This window comes from Tinamus guttatus, unplaced genomic scaffold, assembly GCF_059628265.1.
Source record: "Tinamus guttatus ecotype Peru unplaced genomic scaffold, ASM5962826v1 Tinamus_guttatus_pri_ptg000389l, whole genome shotgun sequence".
NCBI lineage: Eukaryota > Metazoa > Chordata > Aves > Tinamiformes > Tinamidae > Tinamus > Tinamus guttatus.
This window is the reverse complement of record NW_028288923.1, coordinates 4,488,968-4,509,768: the sequence shown is the minus strand read 5'-3', so window position 1 is coordinate 4,509,768 and position 20,801 is coordinate 4,488,968. Positions and strand designations below refer to the sequence as shown.

The following is a 20,801-nucleotide window of genomic DNA, read 5'->3' as shown; positions in this document are numbered from 1 at the left end:
CTTTGTAACAGCTTAAGGCTTGAGAAAACATATTGCCACCCACTGAGACTGAAATAAGAACTCTGACGTTAATAAGCAGAATGATAATCATTATTTATAAAAATCATGCTAGGTGCTTTATATACAAAGATAAAATAAACCCAGGTTACACTAAAGGCTCACAGAGATACTATATCCAATGGAGAACATCCATAATTTCCTGAAAAATCCCAGATGATCTGTAATGAACACAAGCAATTAAAATTTCTCATCCTTAAAATGTCATTCTTGCCACCTTGCCAAAGTTTTATAACAGACTCCAGTGGTGACATCAATGTGCATCTGCTTAACCACAAGAACAGGGCCATAGAGGAGAAAATGTCATCGCTAGGTACAGATAAATGAAAACCTCTTCTGAGCCTGAAATGTTCTTGATGATTTACCCTTTAAGCAGTAACTAGATGCAAGACTAGCTCAGCTATGAGGTTTAGCAAAGTAACTATTCTATTCAAACTTGGAATATAGGATTGTGCTTCATAACCAGACAAACTATGCCTCCTTAAGAGTATAATTTTCTAAAATGAACTCAGAAATCAGATTTTGTCCCAGCTCAGAAAAAGTTATTGTTTTGAGATTTTGTGGCAAAAAGTTAAGCTTCAGTAGCACTGCTGAATAACATTGGTTCAAGAGATTGCAGTATAACAATCATTCCAAATTCTCAGCATAAATCACTATAGCTTAACTGAACTCAGAAGTATAGTTCTAAATAAATACTGTTTAAGTCACAGAGGATGATTTTAAACCATTAAACAATAGGCACTGACCAGTCATTCCAGTTATTGGAATTCCAATAACTCACATTTTAGTTCCACAAAAAAAATGCATTTAATAGTGTTCATAAACAGAAAAATACAATTGTTGATAGTCCTAACATTTTATGTGTCTAGATTTATGACAAAATTGAGCTGTTTTAGGATTTAATGGATTGGAGATGACCAGAGATTGACACACCAGTATGGAAGAGCAGATAGCATAACTATTTCAGGTTTCATCTTGTATGTAAAGCAAGTACCTCCAAGATGTTTTTTCTTTACTTTGATCTAGAAGTCTTTTATACCAGAAAACAAACTTGCTTATTACTTCTAGCTGGTTAAAATGAGATCGTATCTTCCAAAATTTTTTTTTTTCATTTTTTCACCACTGTGAAAGCAAGCACGTACAGTAATGCATTCTATTTCTCTAAATATGCTTTTCCAAATGTTAAAAGCTTAGAGCAATCCCCAGAGGTCTCTGCCTAGAAAAAGTCCTCCTTGGTATTTAATTGAACTGTCTTTGCTCTGAGACACACAGGAAAGTATACCAGAACTTAATGTAAATACCTCATTCTCTAAAATAAAAAAATAATTTGCTTTCACTACTACTGCGCAAGTGTAGCATACCTAGGTGCTGTAGAAAATGGCAGATTTACTTGACATTGCTGAAAACATTTTGATTTATATCAACTGATGATTAATCCCACTTATTTTATTACAATTCTATTCTCACAGAAAGTCTGTAAGCCAGATTCTTGATTGCTTTGTTTTCAAATGGATTTCTGAAAAGAGGATTATCATTTGCCATGTAAATAAAACAAAAACCTTTTTCACACACTTTGTCCAAGCCAAAGTGATTGTTCAGAGGAAATTTAGTGAAAGTCTGGCTTGTAAATAAAAGTTGAAAACAACACCGTACATTTCGAAAAATATATACTATTCTTTAGATGAAGAAAAAAAGTCATGTTCTGTACAACAAAATGCAAACCAAACATTACCAATCTTTTTCAGACATTAAAATCAAATTTAAAATCAAAACCAGATTCTGGAAAACCATACTCACTTAAGTAACCAATATCCATGCAAAAGTCCAACCGTTAGGAAAAACTTTATCCACTGATACATTGAATAGGTATTTCTTTTTATACTTTCACTGTGAGTTTATCATCTAAAAACCTTAAATGACAAGTCATTTCATTCATTTTACATTTTTGTTTTGTTACTACTTAGTTTTTGGTATTTATTTTAATTAGCACTTTTACAATTCTGTCTTTTTATTTGCAATATACATGATTGCCCATACCAGTTACATGTGTCTTCAAAACATTACTCCATTTCACAAGCCTTCACCTATACAAATGAAAAATGTTTAGTCAGTTTAACAGTCTAATTCAAGTCAATAGAAACATGTATAAAAATACTCATTTCTGTAAGTCTTAATCTTATAGTAGTTACATTTTGTGTAAATCTATCTTTAAATTTATTCAGATATGGCAGTTTTTACACCTATTCTCATCTTAGCTTGCAGACATATAAACAGCAAAACATAAGGCAAATCACCTGTAGATGAGATTAGTACATCCTAGGGATCTTTAAAGCCTTCAAGAGTCATCACAAGCATATATTTCAAGCTTTTTGCATCCTTTATACTTTGCATTTATTGGTGCCACTTTCCACCAACTCCTTTACATGGAAGTAAACTTCCCAGAACAGCAGAAAGGAGCTGTAAGGTCGTATCAGTAACCAGCAGCTAAACAGCTGAAGTACATACAAGAACCTGGTTCAGTTTACAAAACTATATAGCAACTACAATGAATGCTTTACAAAAGTTATCTATATTCCTGTAGTCAGACTAGGAACAGAATTTTTATTTATGGAAGCTTAAAAACCCTTGGACTTCAGAAGGGGTAAGAAAATAATAGTCACTGGGGTTCTAAGTCTAGATTTTGATAAACTGTAATAAAACTAAAGTACTTTAAAAATTCGTAGTTACAAGATTAGCAAGATTACAGCTTTCATTAGCATAGTTTCTGAAACTGCAACACATTTACCACCTTTTTTTTTTTTTTTTTTTTTTTACAACTTTTAAGATGACAGTTAAGCATGTTTGCTTGTTTGCACCATTTCAGCTGAAACTGGGACATCTACTCCTAAAAAACATCTGCAAAATGGTGATATCCCTTCAAATACCACTGGTCACTTCTTCAAATAATTCAACAGTATTCAACATCCTCTCACAATAAAGATCATACTCTTACATTATCATTTGTTTTGTCAGTCATTCAAGTGAAGCTATAATATTTATTTAAAAACACAACAAAGCACACAATGTGGAACCTTTAAAGTGATGCATAATACTATACATATTTACATTAAAAATCACAAACATGTCTTCTGAAACATTTGCCAGGCTATTTTTTTTTTTTTTTTTTTTTTGCAAATACAGCTGTAGTTTATTGTAACTATTAAGAAACTCCAACACATTCAAAATGCCTCAAAAGCAGATGCAGATTCCACTAATGAGAAAGAGGAAAAATGCTACCCCCTGCTTTCAGCAATTGAGGTATCTACAAATGCAATATTGTTTTCTTTTATAAGGATTCAGATTTTTTTTTTTACAACAGAATATTTTGATAGGAATTTGGAATAAAGAAATGTAATTATTTTTTTCCAATTAAAGGACAAGCTCAATTTTTTTAACAGAAAGATCTGATTATGGAAGCTATCCATTGGATTATTTTTAAAAAGTTGGTCTCTCGACACTAAAATACATGCAAGGCTTAGAACAAGTTCATTAAGATGGCAATACCACAATAAGCTCTACAAAAAGGAAACCCTACTAGTTACGACAATTACCCGGACTTCCAGCAAATAGGAAGGCTGGTTTCTTTACAAAACCAGAGACTTGAACAAGGTATAGAAGCATGTGAAGGCATTGTGAAGTTATTTCATGACAAACCACTTCTAACTTTGCTCTTCATCCTTCCGCAGGGAGGAAGATTTTAATTGAAGCATACACCAGAATCTCCCAATGAAAGCTTGATATAACCAGAGGTGGTTAAAATTCCAGGAAATTACAGATATCAAAGATCCAAGAGCTTCAGACCTTTTTGTTTCTGAGATAATATACAGAATAAGTTGTGATAATACTTTCAGAAAAAAATAATATACCGTGATATTTATGTTATGATTTAAAATTTAAGTTTTGTTATTCAAATTCATGCAAGATTCTTTCTACAGGTTAGTAATTAGGGCCACATCCTGCAAGCAACTGAATATAAATTTAAATCTCAGTGAAGAACATAACACTTATAACGAGTACAACATCTATAAAGCGCACAACTATAGCCAGTATAGATCACTTTACCAACAGGGACCTGAAAGACTATTTTGAGATGCAGTAACCATATTGTTTCAACTAGCACAGCTCGTATGTCAAGTATGCATCTCAAGTACACACATTTCAGGAAAGCCCAGTTTCATAAAACCATTTATACAAGCAATTTTCAAGTATGGGACTTTTCATAAAAGCAAAAAGTTTAACAAGGTAGTTGAATCAAGCTATTTTAAAACCTAAAGCAGGAACTATTTATGTGCTATATACTTCTCTAACACTAATACAATTAATAACAAGCAATTCAGCAACAACCATTCTCATTCAGGACAATTTGCATTTAAAATGTTGCACTGGTGTTTCAAGCATATATACAAAAGCAGGCCCCAATTCCCCTTGCTGCTGTTGGATAAGCATTGCACCTTCCCTTCCCCAGTAAGCCAAGGAGAAACAGCCAGGGAGACACTGGAATTTCTTTTCTGACTAAACAGGGCCCATCACTCAGAAAAGAACCTACTGTGAATGGTCCCTGGAGTCGAATAGCCTTTCTTCCTTGACAAATATTCTTTTTAAGTAGCCTGCTGGTAAAAGCAAAAGAGTTTCTGATGTTTTCAACTTGTTTCACATTTAGCTTTAATAAGTGCTTGTAACAAGAAGATCATTTGACTTCCAACTTCTTAAAATTATGGGGAAGAATAAGCTTGGGATGCAGTTTTAAGAGGGCACACACAAAAAAAAATGCTGCTACATATTTTTTCTTGCCCTAATCACAACCCTGCAGAGGAAAAGGCCCAACTGCTTTTAATAATTGGCCTATATTTGTAAGCATAAGTATACATTTTCTATAACATTGATCTTTCCTGTTTACAAAAGCTTCTCTTTGTTTGTCTTGAAAATTTTAATGTGATATGCTTAATCTTAGTAGGCTGGACCAGTCTTACAGAATCATACAAATTCACAACAAAGATACCTTTCAACACAGATTACACAGCACACATTAAGAAAACACATATAATTACACAGAAATATACAGAATACAGATTACAATTAATTCAGTCTCAAGACCAGCTAAAACATACAAGGAAATAGTGGTGTTGAGTACCAAGCAGAGTGTAGAGAACCAAGCATTCCTGCTCCATTTAGAAAGTAGTAGATTTTCAGTTACCATATTTCCACAAGCAGTCTGGACTTGATAGGTAGAAATAAAAGCTTTTTTTCCCCCAAGTTTTTAATGATATCTTATTTAATAATACTTCTATCTGCTCACAATTTCATTTGTGAATAACGCATACAATGCATCAATGGTTGCAGTGGCTCCATGTTAACAGTTGGTGGCACCAATCACCTCAAGAAATTGCCTGGGTAAAAGCTAGTTTACATTCCAAATGTTACAGAATATGGATGGCAAAGCAAAATACAGTGTCTAAGCAACACATAAGGGGATTTCTTTTTAGAAGTAGTTTATTTTAGGAGAAAGAGTATATTTCTCAAATTATGATACCTATCATCAAAACCATATCTGATCTGTTTTGAATGTGTGAATAGGGCACTGTACACACAGATTTCCATTTTACCATGCCACGGACATAAATTACATTGTTTGCCTTGTTATCATGAAATGCAGATAATTAAATATCTGGATATAAGCATTTAGTGTGATTTTGGTATATGTGCTAAGAACTACAAACTCGCTTGCTTCCCAAGTTTATAAATCTGGCCACAGATGATCTTATGAAAATTAGATGTTGTCACTTGTACATTCATTTTTTCCTCAGTGTAATATCTGAGTAGATTAAACAACAAAATGCATATATTTAGATACACTAAGACATTCATTTTCCCTTATGAGGCAATATTTAATGCTGAAGTACTAAAATCTAATTTCACAGAAATGTCAAAGACAGGGACAAAACAAGGGGGAATTCAAATAGCTGGAGGGGGAAAGGGCAGGTATTTAGCAGGGTCAGAGATGGGAAGAGATTAAAAAAAAAAAAAAAAAAAAAAAAAAAAAAAAAAGCTTGAAATATTGAGTCTTTTGTGCAACAGTTACACCGAATTACCAGAAGTCTACTAAAGCCCTAGAACTCCCTTTCAAGAATTAAGTTTCCTCTCCACGTTTCGAGGGTACACTCTTTGTTTTATGAGCTATCGGTGCTGAGGCAAGTATACTTTCTTATCCAACAACCAGAAGGGAAAAAACTTACTATTCTTTTTTTAAACGGAATCCAAGATGATGAGACCAGAAGGCGGCTGGGACAACCGCCTCCTAGCACAGAGCCCCTGGGCTGCAGCGAGGAGGATGAAAGGAGGAGCTCTGTGCTACGGGCCCTGCCCGCGACCGCCCTCCCTAAAGATGGAGCCGCGGCGGGGGCCGTTCCCGCCCCCGGGAAGGCGGTGCCGGGGCTGCGGCCGTCGCGGGTTGGTGACGTCGTGGGCTGGGCGGGTCGCGCGGAGCTGCGCCGCGGGCGGCCGGGGATTCCCCGTGTTGTTGTCCTGCGGCCCGGCGCGATGGGAGCCCGGAGTGCGCGGCCGCGCGGGTGGCGCTGATGGCGGCTTGCAGGGCGGCCCGCGGCCCCGGGCCGGGGCTGGACGAGTTCACCGTGCCAGCGGCGAAGAGCCGCTTCTTGGAGGGATGCCGGGGCCGCATCGAGCGCTTGTTCGAGGTGCGGCTGGCTGTGCTGGGGGCGCAGGCAGACTGGGGGCCCGCGGGCCCGCCGCCTCGGGGCCCGTCGCCGCCCGCCGCCAGGATCTGGGTGCAGCTGGCGGGCGGCGGCAAGGCTGTGCGGAACGCCAAGGTAGGCCCGGGACGGGGGGCAGCGAGCGGTGCCGCCCTGCGGTGCCGCTGGGCGCCAGCTCGGGATGAGGAAGGAGAAGGTGTGGAAAATGCCGCTATTGCGGGAGGAAACAGAAACTGTCCCGCCCGGGCAAATAGGTGTGTGCCAGGGAGCCTGGGGGTGTTGGTGTGAGGGTAGAAGGGAGAGGGAGTAAACACCGAAGTGCAAAGTTCGCCGTGACGGCCGTGGCGGTCACCTAAGTGCTGCTGGGCCCCGCCCGGGCCCTGGCAGGGGGCGTTAATGCCCGTGGGGCCCGTCCTGGCCCCTGTAACGCAGCTCCCTCCCTCCTCTTTCTTCCCAAGCCCTTCCCTAGTCGCCAGGCACTAACCGTGGTTCTCCCGTGGCCTTCTGGAGCCTAGTGACAGGATCCTTGCTCTCAGCTTAAGCACGGAAGTTGGTAGATTCGGAGTGTTTGACCAGGCTGTTTGCTGGAGCAAATGGGTTGCACATACTGTTGGAGAAAACAAAAATACTCTAAACTGAAGGGGCAAAAAAAGGCACCGTAGTCTACAGTCTTTTCTTGTGACTTTAGTTGTTACACTGGTTGTTATGAAGTAATTTTCACATAATTATTTTATTACATCTTTTGTACAGATAATACTCTTCAGGGGCTCAGCTGTAATAATGTAATTAATATTACTGACAGTGGACCCATGGTAGAACCATACCTGTCTGAATCCTATGACAAAAATGGCATTTGAAGCACTATCAGTTTAGTAGGTGACTCTCAAAAAGTGATCCTTGATGTCTGTTTTCTGACCTAACAGGTTGTTTGCGGGACTTAATTGACTTGGCCCTCAATTTTCAAAAGCTTGGTTCTTTGTCTGGGCAATGCATGAGACTTCCCTGTGTGAAATGCCACAGACTTTAAGGTTATTGAATTTAGCTGACTCTGAAATTTACAGTAAACCAATTTGCTTGTGGGATCAGAAACTCTGGAAGTTGTTACAGGTATCATAAAAGGATATTCTTTCTGTCTAGACAACTGCAATACAATATTTTCCATCCCACCCATATTAAAATCTGAAAAATAGCAAATCTGAATTTTCTGTTTGCTTGTTTTCCTAAAAGCATGCAGAATATTTTTAGGAAAATATTTTTAAAGAGACCATGCTATGCTGTTCACATATTACTAGCAGAGTTATATAAGTATAACCAGCCAGGGTTGAGGTGTTTTAGTAGAGTTTTCCCACTGCATTTATTGTCCTGGTATGTTTCATCTAACTTAAAATAACCCACTTTCTTATCATATGGAATAATAACTGCACAACATAGTAACATAACAGCAAGAATATAGCATTTGTATGCTAACAACACTGTTTGTCTTGACTCCTGTATTGACATTGACTCCCAGCAAAAGGATACTCATTTATATATCTGCTTCTTTTGTGTTCTTACTGGATTTTTTTTGCCTGCTTCTACCAGTTGCTTACTCTGCCCTGAGATCAATTATATGACCGAATAATAAAAACAATATTAGCTGACTCGTAGTGGTGCTCCAGGAGGCAGTGACTATATTGTGACAGAAAACTAGGGATTTGTTATTAAAATAGTATGTATGTATGTGTGTTTCCTTAGAGTGTGAACAGCTTCTTATTGGTTTCCAATGTTAGCTGTTGAGGGCTAGATACAAGTACTTTCTGGTGAAACATACAGGTATCATAAGGAGAATGTATATAGCTGAAGGAAACAAAGCAGCATTGTAAACTTGTACTGCATTTTCATTAGAATTCAGTAGCTGACTTAATCTAAGTCCTTCCCTCCTTAAGCTTTCCCACCTACGCACCCACCCCCTTTTTAGGGGAGAAAAATAATAATAAAAGAAAACACAGAGAAGAGAACTCTTAACAAATAAAGAACTTAAACATTTTAACATCAGTTTTTGGGGAAAAAATCAGAAACAGATACTATTCACAGAAAGTATGTGCTACAAACTTTGTTTTTTGAGATTCAGTAGTCAACTTTGCTTTCTGGGGCTGTGTTAAATATCTCAAAGGAGAAGTTAGATGTTAATTGAGCCTTGAAAAAGGAGGGAGATAAGGCACAAGTTATGCCAAGGTATATATAAAGACTTGGTGGAAACAGTTTGTTTTTTTCTAGTAAGATAAATTTATAGTCTTAAATGGAAGATAGAGTCTCTCCTATCCTTTGTGTAGCTCTTGTGATAATTTCCAAAAGTAAAACACATTTTTCACAGAAGATAAGCTATAATTACAACCTTAATGTTGGGTAAATAGTAGCAAATAAAGTAGCAATGTTATTTTTACTTATTGGGGTACAGGATACAGCAGCTTAGAAAACGATAACCGTGGAACAGTAGTGGAGTTGTTGGAAAGACTTTTTTTCCTCTCATTTTTTCCCAGCTGTGCCTACTCTTAACAGCTCTCCAAAAATCTTTGAGTAAATTTATTTATAAACAATAATATATCAAAGTCTTCTATGAAATCTTATTTAAAAGTAATTTCAAATAGATATATCTATCTGTGTTGTCCAGTATATTGGCAATGTTTATTTCCTGATACTCATTTTGCTAAGCTGGATTTACATGCTAATATACTTGTCCATTGCTGACTTAAGCAAAACCATTTATATGTATGTGTGTGTATATATACATAAAGAAATAATATCTATATATTAACTTTTTATACAAGGAAGTATTTTACTACTACTTTTTCTTTTCTTTTAGGAGTATATTAAGGGACTCTGTGAACCTGAACTAGAAGAAAAGGAGTACTACCCAAAGGACATGCACTGCATTTTTGCTGGTGCACAGAGCCTGTTTCTCAACTGTCTTATTCAGGATACCTGCGCTGACATAGCAGTGCTGGAAATAGGATTACTTAGTATTAAGGGGGGTGCAGAAGCTGTTGTTATGGCTCAAAGTCATGTTCAGCAATTTGTGAAACTTTTTGAAAATAATGAAAGCTTATTAAGTGACAATGAACCAGAAGTTAAAAAGCAATTCAGACAATTTGTAGAAGCACATGCAGATAAATATACGATGGACTTGCTGATCTTGCCTAGCTCGCTAAAAAGAGAACTTCTAACTCTCACACAAAGTGAATGTTGTGAAGAGAGTGATATCATAGATCTTACAGGTTCTGAAAGCCCAACAGAGTTTTTAGAGAATAAAGCCTCCAAAGAAAGTGTTACGAACAGAGATGGAAGAGCGGGTGGTGAGGAAGCAAGAAACAATGCGGGAACACCTGTAACTGAGCTTACAAAGAAAATGGACACTGTGTTTTCTGATGCTCCTGAAACAAGTTTTGTTCCCATAAACGTTGTGCCTCCATTAGAGGCTGTGGTTTCTAAAGAAAGACTGTCCTGTAAAAGAAGATCTTCTGATGCTGAGGAGCGGCTTCCTAAAAAACAGTTTTCTTTAGAAAATGATCAACAAGTTAAATCTGCCTCACACCATGATCCTTCCAACAAGGACACAGTTGTGGATCTGCTTTCAGATAACTGCAGCGAATCAGATAATCACAGTTTCCCTATTAAAGAAGGCAATGATATCAGTGAGGACATGGAATACAAGATTCTTGTGAACTTTTTCAGAACGATGGGGTATTCCCAGAATATTGTAGAAAAAGTTATTGGTATCCTGGGACAATCTGTGGAACCATTAACATTGTTAGAAGAAATTGAAAAGGAAAATCTGAAATTTCAGAAAGAACAGTCATCTCAAAAGCTTGCAGCTTTAAATCCTCTATTAGGAGGTAATACAAATCATTCACAAACTCAAGAAGACAAAGAAATCTCTAGCAAGAAAAATCTGCTTAAATCTGTTCATACCTTAAAGGAGGTAAAAAATGATCATCACAAAACAAGAGAGCTAGCAAATGCACAAGGTGATGCAGAAGGTAAAATGCATATGTTTATATGCAAACCTACCTCTCCTTCGAGTAAAAATTCAGATATATGTTGTAAACAAAAAGACATTTATTCGCCTGGTAAAAATCGCAGTTCAGAATCAAATGATGTAGAAGCTGATGGTGTTGTGATTTGCAGCACTATCCCGGCTGGCACTCCAAAGTATGTTGATTTTGTAGCCAGAGGGAGCTCAGATGTGCAGCATATGCCAGCTAAGACTAAAACTGCAATTCAGCAGAAATCTGCAGGGCCCTCGACTGTACAGAACAGTCATCCTGTTTTTGATGACCAATTAGGACACTGCAGCTCTTCTCAAGTGAGACCTCTCAAACAGAGCCCTTCCCAGACTTCACAATTTGAAAATATTCCTCCAGATCCTGTATTGTCTTCACAAATAAATACTTCAAATCCTGATAACGAGACAGTGGGACCATACAGACATCATGTTGATCCTTCAGTTACTGGGGTTCAAAGATTTATGGATTCCCTGAAAAAACCATACAGACTGGAGTTGAAAAACGATCCTGGGAAACCATATTTAAAACATATCATCATTGATGGAAGCAACGTTGCAATTTCGTAAGTATCACTATTTCGAGCTATTCATAAAATTTCAGTAAAACTTTCAAATTAGATTGGGAAGAGGAGATTCCTATCATGTCTATAACAGTAGGTTTTTGTTAACTAGCTTTCTGGTAAACAATAGCTGTGGTATTCAGCAAGGTTTTTCACATAGTGGTAATGACTGCATTTGTGAGATACACTTAAGCTTTGATTACATAAAATTCATAATAGAAATTAAAATGTGTAACATGCAAGAATTTTGATGTAGTTTTTGTTCTCTACCTTGTATAAGTTATACCTCTTTGCTGAGATACCATGCGTAAAAGGAAACTGAGGAAATACAAAAATTATTTCTGCAGATGCTGTATAGATGAGACTTCTGCTCTGATAGAGCTCAGGCCCTGTGTTTTGTGTGTATGGGGGTGGAGGAAGTGGTTTTGTTTTTTTTATTTTGCTTTTTTTATCAAATGTAGATATGCAGTGAAAATATACCAGCCACTCCAAAAAAACTTGCAGTATAGGGATCTCTATGTATGTATGTCTCTCTCAAATATTACTTGCTTGCCTTGGGTCATCCTAACATTAGTCTTGTCAAAACCATTCTTGAATTGATGTGTCTCTGCTAGCCGAAGAATTTGCTTCGATTTGTTTTCTTTATACTATGTAATTTCGGCAAAGAAACATGTCAAAAGGTTTGTCACTGCTTGCTTTGGGACTTTTTGTAGTTTTGGAATATGAAAGTGTAAGTAATGGCAAATTCTTTTCCTTAATAAGGAAGTGGTAGTTTTTAAGAACAAGTTGGTTGTCCTGCTGTTGCATTGGTCAATGCAAAACTGAGCAAAAGTAAATATACTATGGGAACTTGCTATTTAAAAATTTTACTTTTAGCTTTTCTGCTGAAAACACATACATTTGTCTAGCATAGTAATTAGTTTTCAGTCTGAAAGCTTGTTGCAGAAGCCAAATGGAGTACTTTAAGCAAAGTAATAATAAATCATCTCTGTCTCCAGATAGAGTGGAGAGAGAATAGGCTATATATGTTAAACTCTCTATCATTTTTGAAGTACAGACTTTAATTCTAAATACTGGAAATCCAAAAAAGCCTTACTGCAGCCATGCTATCTGAGATTGATTGGAAATCAATTCCATAGAAAGCACTCTTTAGCTAGTCTTCGTATCAAATCTGACCTAGTCCTAGTTACTAGGTGAAAAATACTTCCCAGAAGAAGCTTAATTACTGTTTAGGGAAAGAAATATAAGATGACAATGAGCTTTCCTGAAAGAGCTGCTTTTAATCTTATGTTCCATAATTTGAACAAAAGCTGTCCTAAGTATTGTCCTAAGATGTCCTAAAATGAATTCAATGTCTGGTATTTTCTCCTGGAAGTAAATATATAAATACAGATATGTGTGTGTCTGTACACACAAACATAGTTATGCTAATGGAAAAAAAATATGGTTGCATGCTTATGGTTGCATGGACCTAAACAAAGGTACCAGAAAGTATTCTGCTTTCATGGTGTGCTGGATTATGTATCAATGTACCCCTGAATGATACTCCTGAATGATATTTAAAAACATATATATATATGTTTTTATATATATAAAAACATATATAAAAACATATATATATATGTTTTTAAACCAAGGTTCATGGAAGCGCAAAACTTAAGCAGTTGTTAGTGCTAATAAATACTTCTAACTCCTTTTTATCCTGCCTAACATATCTTCTCAGGCAGAATTCAGAAGTACATTACAGAAACTTTCACAAAGTAGAACAAGTAGAACTGTTAATACCCTTACTTCATGAATCTGAGGAATAAATTTCAGCTTCTTCCCTCTATATAGTCATAACCTGATGATTTCTTTTTTGATGGTATTTTCTTGGTATTTTCAGATACCTTACACAGATTACCAGCAGACACTTTTAAATTCCTAGACATACAGTACACTAAGGAATATTTCTGAAAGTGTTCTAAATTGTGTTCTAAATTATTTTAACATTAAAAATGTCTTGGGCATTGTGTGTTTGAGAGGCTTCATTTGTGTTTATTCTTTCCAGAACAGTGTTTTTCATGGTTAGAATAAAACAAACTTTTTCATAGACTACTAACTTGAATGCAATTTGAAGAGCAAGGATCTAGTAGAGTACTCGCCGAACCACATGTCCAGAAAGTTTCTATAACACCATCCATGGGTCAAAAGTAAATCTGAAAAACTTAATACATTTAGAAGAGTGAATTCAGGAAGACTGCAGTGTATAACTTTTTCTATCAAGTGATCCCTGACAGAAGAAGGTGGTAATCATTCTTATAAATTGATTTCCATAGGTTAAAAGGTGTGTTTCATAGTAGGGCTGTATTTGGAACTGTCATGAACTGGATGTTCATCATTCTAATCTATAGTCAGTAGATTTCTAAAACAAATTCCTACCAGCCTCTTTTCAAGGAAAACACAATTCTTCTGGTGACTGAAATGTAGTTTTACCCACAAAACTCAAAGTGGACTGGGCTATATACACCCTTTCACTTTGGAAAGGCGTTTGAGTTAAGTTACAAGTGACATTTCTATTCTTCCCCTGCTGCCTCCAGTCACGGTCTAAGGAAATTCTTCTCCTGTCGAGGAATTGCAATAGCTGTTGATTACTTTTGGAAACGAGGCCACAGAAATATTACTGTGTTTGTTCCACAGTGGAGAACAAGACGGGATCCCTCCATCACAGGTGAGGCAAATAAATTCCTTTTTATTATTATCATAATTTTCTTTAATGAACTAGGTTATAACTAACTGGATACTTCTGGGAATAAAGTAGAGAATAAATACTTGATTAAAATAAAGCATGAGAGTTCAGGTTGCTCAGTGTGCATCTCTTCATTCAACACACAGCTTGGGACACTCTCCAGAATGCTTTACAATCCAGTTGACATGCCATAGGGGGAGACCATTTATTTTTACTAGAGAATTTTGATTTCTAGTTTCAACCTCTATCATTCTTAAAATATTAGCAGATCTCCAACCATCAACAGGATAGATGTAGATAAATAGCAAAATAGTGCACCTTCTCTGCTAATTATATCTCAGACTAATAGTCGAATTTCTAAATACCATAGGAAGTTTTTAGTTATAAAACTGAACAGTTGTTTCATTTTTTAACAGAGCAGCATTTCTTAACACAGCTTCAGGATGTTGGAATACTGTCTTTAACCCCTGCAAGGATGGTTTTGGGAGCAAGAATTGCTGCTCATGATGACAGGTATGGAACACGTGTAGCATTACAGTCTTTATAATCTGACTAATGGTTGTAATATTAATAGTGCATATATTATCTAGCTCATAAGGCTGTTTAGAAAGGAACTATGCATCCAACTTATGTCAGAGCTTTACATCTGTTGCATCTAGAAATCTGTTTCTTATGGAAGTAAAATATGTAATTTTGTAAAAATTTTGTACATAGTTTTCAGAAATTAATGGAAAATAGCAAACTTCTCATGGCAATCTTAACAAATTTTTGTTAAATTAATCCATTTCACCAATTAATCCGTTTCATCATCTTTCTTGAGAAAGAAATGAATTTTCTAATAATGTCTTATGCTCTCCTGATCATAGTTTTCTCTCTGAATGTTCTCTAACTCTAGAGAACATTAGTATAAATCAGCTACTGATAGTTACTATTTTGTTCTGTTTTTTAGTGCTGTTGTGGCACCTGGGCAGGTATTTGGATCTGTCTATTTGTAATGTTGGGAGTAGCAAATTTCCAAGCTATTTTAAGCCACAGAGTTCAACTTCAGAATTTAGGGATCATCTTTCAGCAAACAAGACAGATGTAAGCTTTAGGTTTGTGGAGAGTTTGAGAGAGAGAGAGACAGGGCAGTCCTCTAGTGATTACACAGCTATTATCTAATTCTCCCAGTCTCAAGACACAGTTAGAGCGTGCTGGCAAGTTCTTTCCACAGGCAGCTTTCCTAACTCTGCATGGATAAGCAGTTTGCAGCTTTGGAACTGCATTTAGCAGCTAGCTGCGTTTCACTGGACTTCAGTTTCTGTCTTCTAAACTAATAATCATTCCTACTTTACAAAACAGTAAAGTCTTTGCATCATGGGTATGCCTGTTCTTGTTAGATTGCACAGCTGTGTACTTGTTTACAAAACTTGATGTGCAAAAGATGAATTAAGTGCAATACAGTTTGAATATCTTCCCTGTTAAAATACAATGGCTCAGGTTAGTATATAATAATTATACCTTTTTTTTCTGTATGTATAAGGCAGCAAAGTAGGAGTTTTATTCCACACTACCTCTATGGCTGTTATATTTTATATACACACAGCTTTCATATAACGTGTTGCATGGGTGCAGTAGGTACAGCTGAGATTATTTTGGAAATCAGTGTTGCATCAACCCACTTGCACTTATTGTCAAAAGTGTACATTCCTCTTTTTAAAATATATATATATATATATATACACACACACACATTAATTTAGTCTCTACTAAAGTAGTCTCCATGCAGTGTTTCAACTTACCTTAAAACAGATAAACAAATGGTACTTTTAATTGATAAATCAATAGCTACCATTTGTCTTAATTATTTAACAAAAGATGATAGCATTACTCATGTTGGCAAGTGCTGACAGACCAAGCAAGTAACATGCATAACAGTCTTGCAGGAGAAGGACATTACTGTTAAGTAAAAGAAGCATGTGGAAATAAACTTGATTTGAAAGTTTATTAAATATAGTATTCTTCAGTAAAATGTACCATTTACCTTTACAAATATTTCAGATTCTTGTTTCTTTTTAACCTTCCATAATGACTCTGCTGCACTAAAACTAATGCTACCTAAAACATTACTGTTTAATTTTATATAGTAGGTCCAGATCGAGTCATTCTTTGATAATGAAAATAGTTGTGTTCAAGTTTTCATGTAAATATGTTAAATGATGGAAATTTTCAGTTTTCTAGATCTTTGGTCAATTTTGAGCAAGGCAGAATCTCTTAACTGTCTTTGAAATGAATGTTACAGATTTTTATTACATCTTGCTGATAGAACGGGAGGTGTTATTGTGACTAATGATAACTTCAGAGAATTTGTGACAGAATCGCTTGCCTGGAGAGAAATTATTCAGAAAAGGTAACTGCTTGGGTTTCTAAGAAAGCTTAAAGGATGCCTGTCTGTATAGTTATAGGCACTATAATTGAGGGGGAGGCGGCAAAAACTACATAAAGGCAGTCTGTCATGGGACTCTGTTTATAGAGTCTAAAAGAAATGACTCTCTGAGTTCCATCACCTTAATTCATAGCCTTATAATTATGCCTTGAATGGGCTAATATCTCTAGGTACTGTGTCCACTTTGGCAGACCTTCTTGGTTTACCTACCACTTCTTCAAGAAGATTTGGGAGTTAAGAAACATCCAGGTCCACTGCTAAGGTTTCAGAATCATTCCTTTCTGTAGCACAACAAATAGACATATCTAAATAAAATAATGAACATGTATAACACCTATCCACAGCTGTTTCTTGCAATTTTAAGTATGTTTTGGGTGTAGATGAGTTGACTTAATATCCCAGAACTCACACCTGCATTCTCTGTTATTCAAAGTTTTCAGGACAGTTTCTCATGTGCAGACTGTTTCTTTATTTTCTTTCTGGTTAAACCAGATCTTCTCACTGTGAAAATTTCACCTACTGTTAATCTCCTTTGCCCAATTTTTCCATTAATCCCTCAGAGTGCTTACCTTCTAGATTTCATCTGAGGTATGTCCACATTGCAGTGATTACAGTCTTTATAGGTTTACTTGAAATAAATAGTTGAAAACTGAGTTGGGTTCTCATAATATAGTTGAGGAACATGGAACTTATGTTGGCCTGTTACATAGCTGTTTACCTTATTTTCTGAGTGAATTTTACCCAAGCTGGGTTCTGTTCTTCTATAGTACTTCAGCATATACACTAAGTGCGTCATTCAGAGTCTGTGGTTTTTCAAGACTTCATGTTAACATCTGTTATCAGTTTTACTTCTGGGGAAATTCCACTGTACCAAATCCTGTCCTCACAGAAAATTTTGGTTAAACGTTTTTTTTTCTTGAGTGCACATTTTCCACTGTCCCAGAATGATTCCAGGAAAAACACTCCTGTGTCTCTTATCAATAAACATCTAATTCCATGTCTACTAGTCATTTTGGTTTCTGGTATTGTATGCATTTTAGCTAGCTATTTGAACATCCTGGCAAGGAAGGAGAGCTTAAACTACCAGGAGATATTCTGTAATCATCTAGAAGATTCCACCCTGATCTCTTAAAAAAATAAAATAATAATAATAATGCCATCACCCTGCATTTTCTGTCAGAGAACTAGGCTTTCTGTGGTGCAATGGCAACAGTTCACATAATTGCCCATTACATTGTCTTGACAGCAAATGTTTGTTAACTAAAATAGGAGTTCACTAATTAGGCTTCAGTGACTGCTAGTATTGTATGAAGCTTCTGCTCTAAGGCAATTTATGCTAAAGCGGTGAAGGAGAATATTGGAGAAGGGAATACTGGAGAAAAAACAAGACAACTCTCTTACAGGTTGCTACAGTACACTTTTGCTGGGGACATATTTATGGTTCCTGATGATCCTTTGGGAAGAAATGGACCTGAATTAGACGACTTCCTTCGCAGTGAAGGCTCTTCTAGGTATAAGCACTGTTTTCACTTTTTCTTTGAAAGAACAATGATTTTAAATGTGAAATGAACTGTTTTCACGTTTTGCTTAAAAACACTTCCTTTAGAGCTACACAGTACAGGTATTAAGCAAGAACACGATTTATTAGGATGTCATAGCTTAACAAAAATATGTTTTTTCCTGTTACATCAGTCTGTCAAGAAACTGCTTGTGCCATTTGCATCTAATCAAGATCTCTATCAAATCTAAGAAAAGTAAGACAAATGCCTCAGTGGTGTTCTGTGAGTTTTGATTGTGGTGGCTTTCTCACAAAGGTGGTCTAAGTAGTGTGTTAATATTGCACAAAGTTACCAGTAGTTTGGACATGTGGTAGTCTGGGATCTTGCAAATCAGAATGATGCTAAGTAATCATTAAGGTTAATCATTTATTACCCAGAGTGGGACAATAGGCACTACAAAAGAAGGATTCTAATTTCATATCCTGGGTCACAGGAGAGGTGTTTCACTCTACAAGGTATCTTATGGGTACTGCACTGGGCTATTAGCAATACTTCTTAAAATTAGTTTTATTACTAAGTGCATTTTTATCTTTCTAATTTTTAAAATTAATAGATACATAGATTTTATTTCTAAGAACATTCTATTTTTAAATATATGTATTCAAAAGTAAGAACTTGCTGTGCATTACCTGCCAAGACTTGAGAATGGATTTACTCTTTTGCATGAAATAATAAGCTTCTTTCACTAGCTTAGGAGTTATAAATGCTAACGATAATGAAGAGTTCAGAGAGCTTTTCTAAACAAGTGTTGAAGTAATAAAAAACAGTTATACAAAAGACAAACCTATGCATTTAAAGATTAGTAAAAAGTATAAGCATTAAGCTAATCTATTGGAAACTATTGAAGAAAGATATGTGTATACCAGCTATCTTAGGTTGATTAAAAAGAGCCATATAATGTCTGCATGAAAAAAGAAAATGCAGTTCTAGAACTGCAACAGGAAAAGTTAAAGAACTATTCAACGTCTAATGTAAAGCTCTTATGAGATGTCTTTTGGAACATTATATTTTGGTCACCTATGTTCAAGAAAAATTTATTAAAAAGGAGCATGTCCTGAGAAATGGAGATGATAAGTATGGAAAAGGAGAGCACTTTCAAACAGTTAAAAACTTGTCACTTTGAACTGTCAGTACTACGAAATAGGACTGCTTCTACTTCTGATGCTACTAGATAGCAAAGAAATATGAACTAGAACTCATGTAGCAAACAAACAGTACATAAAATACCTTCTCTCTTCAAAACAAACAAACAACACACAGTTAGGAAGCCAAGCTCTTCTAGACTTCTCAAAGTGACAAGTTTTTAACTGTTTGAAATGAAATCATATTTAAGCAATCCTGACATTGCAGAACTGCAAGGATAAAGATATCAAATGAGACAGATTATGGCCTGGATTTATGACTGAGAGCTGTTAAATATGCCTGAGCAAAAGTAGATGAGGAGTGGTTCTGTGGAGCAGGCGAAACCTTTTCTAGTCTGTCTGTATTTTCACATGTTCTGAGTCACTGTCCATGTGTTCAGCATATTTTTTAATCTATTTATCTCTGTAGTTCTTAAGTTGATACTTTTGTAAAATAAGCGGTTGAATATTTTTACTGTATTCTGCCAAGTAAATGTCACAATATTCTAAAAGCACATTGGAACTTGTCCTAGATAATGTTAATTAGATGTTGTTGGTCACTTCAAATTCAAATCAAAAATTGTTATACCTATCATTTTTTTCACTTTGGAATTGAATGACTGAGTATTTAATCAATAATTAGATGAGCAGCAGTAAAGTGTGGGAGTTAGTCTTTTCTGTGGTTCTACAGAGACAGTAGCATCTTCATTTCCTTATTTAATCAAAGATTTTCATTTTGTTCCATAGAGATTTTCTGTCAGCACAGAAGACTTTACAGAGTGGTGGACAATATTCTTCTGAGAAATCTTTCATCATGCCTGTCCCCAAACAAACTAGTAGCAATCGACAGCCTAAAATCCAAATACGTGGAGATCATTCACCAACCTGGCTTCCTCTGGAACCAAACATACAGGCTTGTCTAGCGAATCCCCCACAGAGATCTGCCTCAGAAACAATACACCTAAGAGAAGCCCTTACAAAAATATTTCCTGATTATGAGCAAAGACAGAAGATAGATCAAATACTAGCTGAACATCCGTTTATGAGAGATCTTAATGCACTGTCTGCCATGGTGCTTGACTGAGTATTTTGAAAGGTTTTTATACCATGACTGATCTATCTAACTTTGAATGTCAATGTGAAGAAAAATGTTGCTCTCTTATGTTACTTTGTGAATATTCAGAACCTAATTTTATTTGTATAAACAAAGATATTTTTTGTGTATGTTTCTATTGCTAATAGATGCCATTTTTTGGTAAATTAAAAACTGCTGCTACTACAGATTTGTTTTAATATTTTCTATGAAAAAAAATCTTCTGGTTCACTTGAATCGAACTTACTAAAGAAGTTCTGAAGAACTGTTATTTCTTCAGAATAGTGTTAGCACTTCTTAACTCTTCTCCTCAAAGAGGAAAAATCATATCAGAAGATGGAAAAATTACTCTTACATCTTCATACATATTTTCCAGATCTGTGCACAATGTAGGGTTTTGCGTGTAGAGTATACACATTCTTAGAAAACCTATGTTCTAATAGTACCTCCTTCAATTTATGGTCTCCTAA

The 20,801-nt window shown here is 36.0% G+C and overlaps 1 protein-coding gene across 2 annotated transcripts; it reads left to right on the top strand.

Annotated features, from left to right (window-relative positions):
• Window positions 1-6,590: 6,590 nt before the first annotated feature.
• N4BP1 (NEDD4 binding protein 1) lies at window positions 6,591-20,519 on the top strand. 2 transcript variants are annotated; one of them, XM_088530852.1, is made up of 8 exons: window positions 6,591-6,920; window positions 9,646-11,408; window positions 13,985-14,115; window positions 14,550-14,646; window positions 16,415-16,522; window positions 17,962-18,069; window positions 18,251-18,312; window positions 19,986-20,393. In XM_088530852.1, the coding sequence occupies exons 1-8, from the start codon at window positions 6,672-6,674 to the stop codon at window positions 20,159-20,161; spliced, it is 2,694 nt and encodes an 897-aa protein (XP_088386978.1). In that variant the 5' UTR covers window positions 6,591-6,671; the 3' UTR covers window positions 20,162-20,393. The 2 variants fall into 2 exon arrangements, with proteins under 2 accessions (XP_088386978.1, XP_010224521.2); XM_010226219.2 differs by lacking the exon at window positions 18,251-18,312 and having other exon boundaries at window positions 19,986-20,519.
• Window positions 20,520-20,801: the final 282 nt, after the last annotated feature.

What these genes read in the sequence shown, in the direction of transcription:
- N4BP1 (XM_010226219.2), top strand. Translation starts at nt 6,672, where the DNA reads ATGGCGGCTTGCAGGGCGGCCCGCGGCCCCGGGCCGGGGCTGGACGAG. An exon ending in ACGGGATCCCTCCATCACAG is followed by an intron (nt 14,116 to 14,549) that starts GTGAGGCAAATA and finishes ATTTTTTAACAG; the next exon opens with AGCAGCATTTCTTAACACAG. An exon ending in ATTGCTGCTCATGATGACAG is followed by an intron (nt 14,647 to 16,414) that starts GTATGGAACACG and finishes TGAATGTTACAG; the next exon opens with ATTTTTATTACATCTTGCTG.